The sequence below is a fragment of the Polistes canadensis genome, unplaced genomic scaffold, assembly GCF_001313835.1.
Source record: "Polistes canadensis isolate GaletaPanama2010 unplaced genomic scaffold, ASM131383v1 scaffold_5, whole genome shotgun sequence".
In the NCBI taxonomy this organism is placed as follows: Eukaryota; Metazoa; Arthropoda; class Insecta; order Hymenoptera; family Vespidae; genus Polistes; species Polistes canadensis.
In genome coordinates, this window is record NW_014569552.1 from 982775 (window position 1) to 995233 (window position 12459).

General features: G+C 41.9%; 1 protein-coding gene across 4 annotated transcripts in view; it reads right to left on the reverse strand.

Annotated features, from left to right (window-relative positions):
- Positions 1 to 995: 995 nt before the first annotated feature.
- LOC106788304 (MKL/myocardin-like protein 1) overlaps positions 996 to 12459 on the reverse strand; it is a 177813-nt gene continuing 166349 nt past the window's right edge. For 3 of the 4 annotated variants that reach the window (XM_014751457.1, XM_014751474.1, XM_014751482.1), the window contains 10 exons: positions 9023 to 9088; positions 6838 to 7134; positions 6412 to 6761; positions 6051 to 6335; positions 4781 to 4921; positions 4411 to 4594; positions 4033 to 4326; positions 3251 to 3870; positions 2611 to 3171; positions 996 to 2525 (listed from right to left, as the gene is read on the reverse strand). In XM_014751457.1, the coding sequence (XP_014606943.1) occupies positions 2169 to 2525; positions 2611 to 3171; positions 3251 to 3870; positions 4033 to 4326; positions 4411 to 4594; positions 4781 to 4921; positions 6051 to 6335; positions 6412 to 6761; positions 6838 to 7134; positions 9023 to 9088 (3155 nt within the window). In that variant the 3' untranslated portion in view covers positions 996 to 2168. The remainder of the gene's footprint in view (positions 2526 to 2610; positions 3172 to 3250; positions 3871 to 4032; positions 4327 to 4410; positions 4595 to 4780; positions 4922 to 6050; positions 6336 to 6411; positions 6762 to 6837; positions 7135 to 9022; positions 9089 to 12459) is intronic. The other variant, XM_014751466.1, reaches the window with a different exon arrangement.

The window sequence follows — 12459 nt, forward strand, 5'->3', positions numbered from 1 at the left end:
ATTAATTGTAATAATAATAATAATAATAATAATAATAACAATAATAATTACAATAATAATAATAATAGTAATAATAATAATAATAATAGTAATGGTTTGTTATTTTTATACAATGAAAAAGTAGATGCATCTAATTTCCATAACTATTGTGAAAAAAATTGAAACGACGCGAGAAAGCTAAAAGCGGAATTGAAAAGAAATTTCATGATATAGTGTAAGATGTGAAATTAATTAGCACAAGCAGAGATCATATATATTTGGAATCAGAAAACATCATTGATGCGACTAAATGAACCTCTTGACTGAACAACCTGCTGCACCTATTATCAGAGTCTACCATCTGTAACCTGATTTTGATTCTTTTTTTTTTTTTCTTTTTTATGAAAACACCATAGATTTTTAACGAGCCAACCGAAATTCCCAGAGCTGGTATACGAGCGGTCGGTAGCTTTGGGTTTGAAATCTCATTCTAGTTTGTCATGAGTTCAGAAACATGGAATGTCATAAAACAAGAACAATCAAAGAGAGAGAGAGAGAGAGAGAAAGAAAGAGAGAGAGAGAGAGAGAGAAAGAAAGAGAAAGAGAGAGAGAGAAAGAGACAGAGACAGATAAAAAAGGAATTAAAAAAAATAAAAAGTAAAATAAAAAGCGAGAGAAACATTATCTGGGAAAAAAAGCTGAAGGAATCGCGCCAAGCCGCGACCTCGGTAACGAGACCATGTCCTTTGCTACTACAAAGCAATTCGTACTTTCCACATATATAATATTATAGATTAAAGTATATGTACCTTCTAACATCACATGCTCTGGCTTAGAAAATATCGCAATTACGCCGTTAAAAGTCGATCGATTCGAGCTTTTCCAAGAAAAGAAAAAAAAAAGAAAAAAAACAAGTTCAACTTTTAGACTAAGGCGTGCATACATATATATATATATATATATATATAATATAATTATATTTATATATATATATATAAATATGTATATAAGATGATATAATTTACATATATAAGTATCTATCTAACGTATGTATACCTTTACAATTATTCTTTTTTTTAATTATATTAAATTTTCGTAAATGTAATTATGCAGTTTTGTTACGATTGATTACGGTTTCTGTTTTATATATATGTATATATATAAAGAGAGAGGGTAGGGTTCAGGGAAAGAGTATTAAAACGAGAAGAACGTATGAACAGTACTTCTCGTTTCTTCTGTATACTTTTTTTGTTTGTTTATGTTTTGCACACACGCTAATTTGCGATTATTAAAACTCAAGCAACACACGATCCGTAGACTGGATAGAGTACGAACTACATATCTAAAAACGTCGTAAGAAGACTCTTTGGAGAATTTTGAAAAGATTTGTTTCTCGTTGCCCTTAACTTCTCGTTTTAGAGCACGTTTAACTGCTCGTATTTAGAGATCCGATATCATTTTGAAATTATGAAACCGCATTCGGTTAGATAGAGGAATTCTAACTAACTTGCTATTAGGCGGTTTATTTTAGCGATCACTATACAACGATAGGATTCGTGATATCTTTTGGAAGAACAACGATTATGTGCGTTGACATATTTTTTATTTGTTTACGTTTCGTTATATTCTTTTCAAACGACCAAAGAAGACCAAGAGTGCACACGTTGTAGGAAAAAAAAAATTCTTCTCTAGCCTTCGATGATCGCTTACCTAAGATATGCTTCTTTCGACTTCCGATTCATGATAAATTCACTTGGAATCGTTCACTTTTCCTTACGATCAGATATAGAAGTTCTTTGGCACGAAGCATTCGAGCTTGTTGACAAAGTCTGGGGCTCGTTGTTCGGCCAATGATGATTATTGCATCCAAAACGAATACCGACGGCACCTACACTTGGTACAATTTTTGCACGATGATTAATTATACGTTTATTCGTATTAAACACTCGTGTCCAAAAGCAACGTACGTGGTGCCAAGGATTAGTAGTAGTAGTAGTAGTAGTAGTAGTAGTAGTAGTAGTAGTAGTAGTAGTAGTAGTAGTAGTAGTAGTAGTAGTTGTAGTAGTAGTAGTTGTAGTAGTAGTAGTAGTAGTAATAGTAGTAGTAGTAGTAATAATGTAGTAGTCCGTGTCTCTCTTGTTCGTTAACGTTTAAGTACACAAAGTTGAGTTTTGAGAATAAATCTCGGGCTAGGTAGCAAAGTCTACCTTGTCCCACGTTAGGGAGAGTTCGGATGACATCTTGAAGTCGGAGTCTTCCATGTTAAAGAGATCGAAAGGATCTTGACTACTTGCCAGCAGCGGATCGTAGATATCCGTTGCCGAGGATAACGATGTAACCGGTTGAACCGATTGTTGAATGGACATAGGTGTAGAAGAAGGCGGAGACTGTGGCATCAAGGAGTCCAACCAGTCAGGGTCATCCATGTCCATTGGCATGTCCCCTATATCCATAAGTTCGTTGGTAGTTTCCATTTTCACTCCTAGACCACAGTCGAGTTGACCAAAATCCATCGTACCCAATGTTTCCAGATCCAATCCAAGTTCCTATCAAGCAATAACGATAATCGATTTTTTTAGTTTAAATAATTTTGAAATATTAAGTAAAAATATGACTTTGAACGCAACCTACTTTAAGATCCAAGTTAGCGTTATCCGATGAAGTGACCTCTTGCGGTGGTTGAGGATCGGGTGAGGCTTCGTTCACAGATTGAGGACTCAGTAGCATGGCGGTTTCCAAGTCGTTATCTGAATTCAAAAGATGCGTTCCGAACGAGGACATATCTTCTTGCTGTTGTTGTAATTGCTGCAAGGCAGTGGGTAATTGAATAGAAAAGGTTGCCAATGGTAACGGTGGAGGAGGTGGGGGCGCTGCAACCGATCCCGCAGCCGAGGCAGATGCCGATGCCGATGTCGACGTCGATGGACTAGGACAACCACTTTGAGATACCTCCATTGCCATTGGGCTAATCGGACTAATAGGACTAGCGGCCGCGAATACTAAAGATTGGGTTGGACTGTCTGCTGGCGCGGTAAACACCAAATTCTGTTGTAACTGACGATTTGGTGTTGTAGGCGTAGCTGGGTCCTGAGCCGCACTTGGTGGAAGTTCTCCGTTTTTAATAAGAATTTCCAACACGTCGTCTACCACTTGACTCTTAATATGACTCTTTTGAACCGGCTCTATCTTGACCTAAATGCAAAAGTGATTTTAAATAAGGAATTGAAAAAAATACTTTAATTAAATGTACATTACTTGAAATTATACCGACCTTCAATAACTTGGCTGCTTCGTCGTACTGAGGTGGTGGTGGTTTACCATCCTCTGTATTGCTTGTTTGCTGTTGTTGTTGAGCTTGGGCTTGCGCGACTAGAGCACCGAGCAACGATCCATTCAGTTTTGCCGGTTTCGCTAGGTTCAAAACTATTGCGGTAGGTATTTGAACGGTGGTACTATTCTTCGCTTGATTTTTCTTATTGTTAATTGCCGTGAGTGCTGCGGAATCCAAAATAGCAGTCGCATTGTTCGGTTGCGTCTGCAAAAAAGCTGCCAAACTGGCTTTTGCATTGAGATGCTGGAAAGTCGCGTGCTGTTGTTGCATTTGTTGCTGAGACTGTTGATGACTTTGTTGTTGTTGCTGTTGTTGTTGCAATTGCTGTTGCTGCTGTTGCTGTTGCTGTAAGTGTTGTAACTGTTGTAAATGTAAAGCTAATTGTTGCTGTTGCATCTTGCTCTGTATATGTTGTTGAAGCACCAGCTTCTCGGCGCGGACAGTTGCGGGCTGAGTTTGTCGAATTTGTTGAAGTTGTTGTTGGGATTTATACAACTCCCTTTGCAACTCTTCTATCCGTTTTCTTTGTTCTTTGATGATATCGTCTCCTGAAACACGAACTACATCGTAAAAACACCCACGTGTGTCGTCTTTCAAAGCTGGGACGATCTCGCTCGAAAGTTGCACTAACAGCTAAACGCACGAAGAAAGATAAATCTTTGTCTCGTCGAGAGAAGTTAATAGCGATACGTAAATGTATGCATGAATAAGCATACGCATACCTGGTGGGCTCGACGGATCGTCGTGTTCGCTGCCATGAGGTGAATCTGTCCGCGGGCTATTCGGTTCGTCCTTGACGATCGAACTAGGGCTCTTCGCATGTGAACTCGATTCGTCGGACGTCAAAGGACCGGGCGTGTCCATTAAGATGTGACCCATGTGCGTGACGTGTGGTCCATTGGAGTTCGTATTCCCGCTGGAAGATTCCGTGAACGGTTTTAGCCGTTCGATCAGTTGTGGCTTCGAACCCGACACCGGCAAATTGCGTCGTTTCAACTCGACTTTGAGATCGCTCACTGAAAAATTAATTAAAAAAAAAAAAAAAAATGGCAACGTAAAGATAGATAAGTTTTTGGAGGGAAATGTTTTCAAGTAATTACCTTTCATATCTTCCAACTTGCCCAGAGGCCTGAGCGGAGGTTGCTCTGATGGATTGTTTGAGGAATTCGATGGCGCAGGACTCGGAGCGTTCGCGCTACTTCCGCTAATGCTTCCGGCATCGCTAGCACCGCTGCTGGTAAGAGACAGCGGTTTCTGCGCGGCTGGTAATATAATCTGAGGATACTACGGAAAAACATATTATCATCCATACATTAGTTTTTTTTTAAATAATTGATTTGTGATTTGCTTCTTTATATCGATTTTTTTTCTCAACGAGAAAGCGTGTAACGTGTAAGTAAGCGGTCTAGCTCATGCATGTCAGTAACGGACATCATTATCGCGTGTAGTATCGATTCGGTATGTGTGTACCTTGTGCTGCCATTCGAGCTGCCACTGAAGGAATAGTTGTTGTTGCTGCAGGAGCAACTCATAGCTCGTCTCGCCGGGTGGCGCCGAGCCGAGACCGGAGGGTGTAGACGAAACTGACGTCTTTTGTGCGTTTGGCGGACCCTGCCACACAATATTATCGCATAGCTCATTAGTCGTGGTTAATCTTTGTTAATTTTTGTTATATTTTTCCTACACAGGCCATCGACCGAGAACGCGTTTGGAACAGTAATACTAAGACGTAAAAGTGAACTTGCAAAAGAAGTCCAATGAAAAAAATTAATTTTATCTTGATGCGTTAGGAAACGAAAGATTCGGTGACGTAGGCACGTTTCGTTTACGAATGATAAATGATAGATATCGAGAGACCTTCTTTCTCCGCGATCTCATTTGCACACCACCCGTATCATTTTTGACGCGAGCGCGCTTTCACGATGGACCACGATGGAATACGGCGGGGCACGAAGCAAAGAGAGACCAGAGGGCCGAATAAAAGCGGGGCCCTCGCGGCACCTATCGATGGATGTAAGACCTTTTCTCTCTCGCTCATAGGTGCAATTAGCACTCGAATTACTCAGAGATAACGAGGTTGGCCCAGGGGCCCCTCGAGAGAGATCGCGAGAGTTAATCACCCGATACGATCTCTCTCTTTTGGTCCTCCTCTTCATCCTTCTCCTTTTTCTTTTGCTTGACCACAGGAGCCGAGATTCACGGTTGCGTCTGTACTCGTTTCTACCCCGACTCCTCTCTTCTCGATCTTTTTCTTCTTCTTCTTCTTGTTCAGCTCTGCTCCCTTTGCTTTTTTCTTTCCTTTTACGTGGGCCTTTTTTTCTCACTCGTTGCCACGGCGAAACGCAATTCCCCGTTAGCCGAAAACTAGTTTGTAGTAGCACACGCAACGATCTTTTTGGGATACTTGGTAATTATCGCGCGCGTCTCCTTCATACGCGCGATATATACACATATATCGGCTATAAAGCACGTTTCCCGACCAAACTCGGTACATATACTTATATTACATGCATAATATACATGCGATACGTAGGTATATTTAAATATAAACGACGAGAGTGGAAGATGAAAGAGAAATATACAGGACGGGGAAGGTAATCTGTTCCAAACGACGAGCTCGTCGATAAAAAAGCGCGACGCGCTGGTTTACCGTTCGTCGCTCGTTACTCCGATAGGATTGCAATTCGCTTAAATTCGAATCGGTAGGAGGAGTCGATAAGAGTGCGCCTTTATTACTCACTTTGTACTCGTGAAACTTGATCGTACGCGTCTTAGGTTGGCTCTTGGTCTTTGATTTTTTTCGGTTTTTGTCCTTGCCCGGTGCATCGTTTCTTTGACACGCCGAAGAGGCTATCGGACTCGGTTGTGGTCTAGGAGTTATGGCTGCTGGTGGTGGAGCCGGTGGCGAGGCTATCGAGATATTCGACAGGGGACTCAGACTCGAAGTGGTCGATCCCAAGGACATGGGACTCGATGCCGGCGCCAATGGGAGTAACGTGCCCGATGCTCCGTTCGTTTGATTCGCCTAATGAGAAAAACAAGGAAACATATAGTTAGCTTTGTTTAATCTTTCATAGGCGTACTCTAAAATTCTCTTTTACCTGAGCGGACGGGTGGTGTTGAGCTTGTTGCGTCTGGTGTTGCGAGCCAACGACCGTATTGCATAGCTCCGCAAAGGTTTGTATCGTTGGTTCCGTTCCGGATGCTTGTTGAAAAACTGGTGACGTCGAGGAGACAACGACCGCGCCACCGGTTGTAGGGATGCTGAGGGACACTGTAACGATTCCTGCGGAGGCCGCTGCAGTTTCCAAAACGTCAGAACGGGACTCCAATTGAGGCGACGGTGCACCTTCCGAACTTTGGGAATCATCCTCGAATGTGATGTAATGATCCGGATGTTGGGGTTTCGTTACTTGTCCTTCGCACGTCGCCTTGAAGGGAATATGTCCCTCTGAAAGATAATCGACAAATGTTATTCCTTTTTATTGACTAAAAAATTAATCAGAGACCAAATCTTTTTTACTTACCTTTTACCGCCCTTTCGATGGGTTCCTCCGTATGGAGAATATTCTTTTGAATAAGTTCGAGCGGGCCAGGCCGATGACTGAGTTGATCGTTCAATTGATCGGCTAGTCTGGCCTTCTTCAGCATACGTTGCCTCTCGGCTAGGCTCGGATCAACGTGACCCACATCTTCAAGGATATGCTGTCTCACGAGCTCTTCCCTACCGGGTCTCTGTTGGATCTTTGCCTTTAACAGATCACCAGTTTTCGCTCGCTCGAGTTGCTTCCTCTGTTCGTGAAACGCCGGCGGAGTTTTCAGAGCTGTACGCAAGGATAACGAAACTTTAGGCATGTTCGAGTATGCATATGCGTGAAAGAGGTAGAAGGTGGAAGGGGGGAGGAGAGGAAGAACGAGCACGGTTGAATTTCCGGGACGACGAGATTCAAGCAGCGCTTCAACACGAAGCCATTTTGGTGTCAACGTCAAACGTCTTCTCGCATTCCTTCGCGCCATTAAGTCGCTGGATAAATGATCCCCGAAACGCGTTCCTGTAGGCGCGAACTCAAGCGTAATACTATTTCCGTACAGCCGATGCAGATGCAGCCACTTCATTACGAGGAATAAAAGAGACTGTACCACCTACGAAGTCGCATGATGTGGTAATGGAAATGTGTGTTCCTTCCGTTGCTTCGCGTCGTGCTTGTCGCGGTACCACAGCTGTATGCACCATGTCGAGGAGCATCGTTTCTCGTCTCGTTAGCCACTTTCAAGCGATGAACGAGAAAAATTCTAATTGCTAAAGCTATTTTTACCAATTTTTCGCTTTCCGATCGCGTCCGGGTAGCAACTTTGAATTTTGGTGTCGACGACATCACGAATTTTTATTACGAATTAAAGTGCATTGTCCTTGAATATGCCATTAAATAAAATTGTCAAAGCAAAACAATAAATATCAGATTGTTCCAACTGTCCAAACACGGAATACGACAGTATTTGATAAACAAAAAAAAAAGAAAGATACCTGCTGAAGATTATCAGGTAATGATTGATGCTTTGAAAAAGAAAATACACTAACGACGGTTCATATCTTAGTTTCGTAGAGTCGTGAATTTTTGGAGTTCATAGGTAGCGCTGGTTATTAGTGAATTCCTATGGGGGGTATTCGGACGATGTATACGACGCGTTAAAAAGATATTTTTGAATTTTTCGTTCTTCGTAAAGTCTCTCACGGGATATCGCATCCGGGCCTGTGTTGGGAATAAAAAATGCAGAGGCTCTTTAGCTTGCTCGGCTCGTTAAAAAGACCGTATTTCCGCGAAGACAGCGCATTATTTCGTGGCGCCGGCACGCCGGAAGAGTATAATGGCGCCTTAAAGTCTCACCGTTTGCAAAATGAATGAACACAGAGGGATGCGAGCAAGAGCTTAGGAGGATACGCCTCCATAATGTAACTCGTATGAAACCTATCTCCGAGGGTGTATTTCCATCAGTCGTGGCGATATATACGTGGCGAGTGTCATAAACGGGTACCGCTTTGGACAGTAACAAGACCGATATTTCAGGTTGTGACCCAAATAATTACCGGATCCCTCTCGTGTGCCCGCCGTTTCGGTATAAACATTCGAAGTCACCTCGTAAATCTACTCGAACAACTAGATGCATGCATGCATGCATGCACGCGCACTCGATGATGCTTTTAAAAGTACACAACAATTTTTTATATTTATCTATTTCTTACAGTTTTATCACATTATTGTTATATTTTTATCGATTCTTACCTAATAAGGCAATTCTAAGAAGAAATACGGGTAGTCTCATTTGTTCGACACAATTGAAAGATCGTGCGACAATTTAGGATACTTTAAAACTCGTACGTGCGACCCTGTTATCTAATTTTACGTCATTAAAACGATCACGGGCAATCGTGTGGTTATCGACTCTCCTAAATGGATTAATCGATCTTGAAGATAAAAAAAGGTAATAGTTCACTTAAGCTTAGTAAGAAAAGAAGAATGGGGAAGGAAAGAATTCGTTGTTGGTTAGCTGGAATACGGCATCGTTGAAAAGATTCGTTGGTTCGTATGTTCGTTCGTTCGTTCGTTCCTTCGTTCGGTGATTGCAAGTTCGAGGCAAATTGCATATCTTGCTTTACGTTACGAACACCTTGGGATTTTATGAACTCTAAAGGTTCGAGAAAATCATACTTACACGGCATAATGCCCTGGGCAACCAGTTGATTTATCGGCCGCCTCAGCATGAGCTTCACCTTCAACGCTGCAACGAGAAAAAAGAAAAAGAGAAATGAATAAAGGGCGATGCGATTTAGATACTTTCCTTTTCTTTTCTTATATTATATTATATTATTTAGTTTTCCTTTTTTAAATGCGTATTATTCGCACGAAAGGACGAGCCGAGTTTCAGAATAAAGAAGAGACCTTTCAACGATTCTTGAACAGCCTCGACGAAACTTCGAGTCTCCCTGGCGTTGGCTATAAAAAAATCTCGAAAGATCAAAGTCGATCGTTGATTCTCTTTTTAACGATTAGACACACGGGGTTCTCCGTTACGGTGTTTTTTTTATTTCTTGGAGCATCATTAAGTGAGTATATAACACGAAAGAAATGAACTTTAGTAAATATCGCGAAAAAAGGGGGAAAGATTCTTGTATATAAAAAGAGAGAGAGAGAGAGAGAGAGTAAGGCTTCGCAAAGAAAGAAAGAAATAAATAAAGAGAGAAAGAGGGTGGAAGAGAGAGAGAGAGAGAGAGAGAGAGAAAGATGGTATTTGGTCCGTTTAATTAAAGGAGAGTTCCTTCCTGATCAGAAGTCACGGATGGGAAAGTCTTACGAGGTCCTTGGAAGGATCAAAGGTCGAGAGGGAGTCCTCGCGGTTGGGTATCTTTCATCCGGCGGATCGCGAAGCCAGGTACAAATTAACACACAAAGGGCCCAGAGTTATAAATACTTGCGGACGACGCGGGCCAGATTGCATAAATTGCTTCGCTTCGTAACGGGTGGAAGAGGGGAAGAGTGAAGAGGAGAAGGTGGTAGTGGTGGAGGAGGAGGTTGTGGGGTGGGCAGGGGAGATAGGGGGAGAAGGAGAAACAAAACCGGCGCGCCGGCAGCGAACGACCGCGCGCAATCTGAATTCAAAGCAGCACCGCGCACAAATCCAAAGCGAAACGTTGCTTGCTTGCTTGCTTTAACTCTCTTCTTCTTCTTCTTCTTCTTCTTCTTCTTCTTTGCAAAGCGGATGAGAAGAAAGAGGAGGAGGAAGAAGAAGAAGAAGAAGAAGCAGCTGCGGAGAACTAAGAGAAAATCTCTCTCTCTCTTTCTTTCTTTCTGATTGCTTCCTCTGTGTTATATACCTTATCCCTTAGCCCTACCTCTAGCCAGGCACCTATGTATGCGCATACGTACGTGTATCCGCATAGTAGGTCCTTGCGTTTAAAGGAATGTGCTTGAAAGTCCTTGTCGTTAAATCCAACGAAACTTGAGAGAACAAATACCCATTCTGCGTTGCATTGAGTCAGGATTGCGTGCGAAAGAGAAAGAGAGAGAGAGAGAGAGAGAGAGAGAGAGAGAGAGAGAGAGAGAGAGAGAGAGAGAGATAGAGAGACCTTTAAAAGATTTTTCATCGAGATTGATTGTTCACGATTGATTTCTTGATGATTCTAACGAATAGATTACTTTATCTCTTAACGAGCCGCTTAAATCGACATTCACTTTATCGATCCTAGAAATCGCGGCAAGAGGAAGGTTCCTCGACGTATAGAATATTCAGCGTTCATTAGCGCCAGTGCTCCCGACGTGCCGGGCTTATTAAAAATTCGCCAAACGTTAAGAGACTCGATAAATATTTAGCGACACGTAAGTGTAGGGATATTTGATACAGCTTGACAAATACAAAACCAACGTGTATAAGTATATCTTTATGTAGTTGATGTGTTAAGAGAGGAAGAGAAGGAGGAAGAGGAGATTGAGGAGGTGTAGGAGGAAGAGAAGGAGGGAGTAAGATGCGCTGTGGTTCAGAAAAGACAGATGCTAACGACCAGAGCGGCACGAGCTACTAAGAAATGCGTAGGACCGAATGCCCAGTCGATCCTTCTCGCGCAAAAGCCGCACGTGCGCAACTATGCACGTGCACGATTCTTCTCCTACCTACCTGGTGGCAACTTAACTTACGACTTTCTAACATTAGAGATACCAATCAGTGCGCTCCTCGAATACCAACTACGATTTTAGATTATAAATGTCCTCGTAGCACTAATCACCTCTTTTTCTTATTCTTTCAAAAAGATCGTATAATCGCGGATTTGTTTATCCAAATAATAGTTTTCAATGTATGCGAGTAACGTATAACCACATTGACAATGTTTTCTCACGCGAAATCTGATTGACTGAGTTAACTTTATTCTTACGCTTCTTTTTTCGATTGTCAAAAATTCTCTCAGTATTTATTTATGTTTATTTTTCGCAGAAAGAAATTGCCTGTATAATGAGAAAATCAAAACAATGGAAGAGAAAGACGGGACGTTATGCGATTCTGCTAACCATGCGTGGCATACAATACTTGTACAATTCGCATAGTTGTTTCGTGTGTACCTCGTGATACTTCGGAGTCATAGCTCGCGATCTTTTAAAGGAAACAACACGGTGGTCCGACGTTTTTCAAATTCTTACGATGTTTCGCATATTTCGAAGATTTCAGTCTAGTAGGAAAGATATAAATATTAATGTGCGCAAATTTTTCAAATTAAACGATAAATATATTCACAGAAATAGGAGAAAAATATTATTGAAATATTGAATATATATATTTTGATGAAATTTTTGCGCTAGATATAATCGAATTGATTTCGAGAAAAGTTTAATGGTTGTTTTAGATCGGTGCCAATGGATTCTTATGCAGGAGAGAATTCAAAGATACTCGAAGATACTTCGAAGACACGCGTGCCGCGCTCCATAAGTATCTACGCAATGCATAGAATGCAAATTTACGCGGCGCATTCCTACCAAGTGAATCCCCCCAAGCGCATTGTACACCACCTTCGCCACCTCCGTCGTCGTTTTAAACACCACAACCGCCAACGCCATTTTTCCCGATCCTCTCTTTCTCTCTTTCTCTCTCTTTCTCGAGACTAAGGCGAGAAAAAAAAATTCGAAGCATTTTTTGAAAGATATAAAAACGACGATCAGGTCTGAATAGTTTCCGAAACTTGTCACGCGACATTTTACGAGCCTTCGTTTTCTCGCGCGTGTTTTTGCTTTACGAAAGGGGGATAGGGTGGTGATAGTGATGGTGATGGTGGTGGTGGTGGAGGAGATGGTCGGTGGGAGATAAATCAACGAGAGAGAGAGAGAGAGAGAGAGAAATAGAAAGAGCGAAATCCTCAAGCCTGGCGTTAAAGTGTTAAGGAGTTCCGGAAGAGACCGGATTCCTTCGCAGTCCCATAAATATTGCACTCGACTCAGACGACAACTAAGACGACGATTGCTAACCGTTTTGACCCCAATTTTCTAACTCCTCGACCCTCGGGGTTTATCTTACAAATCGTTCGAGCGTTCTAGGACCTCCTGGAAAGTAAAAAATTTCTGAAACTTCGCGCGTGGGGCCTGCTTAACGATTCAAAAATTCGATACATT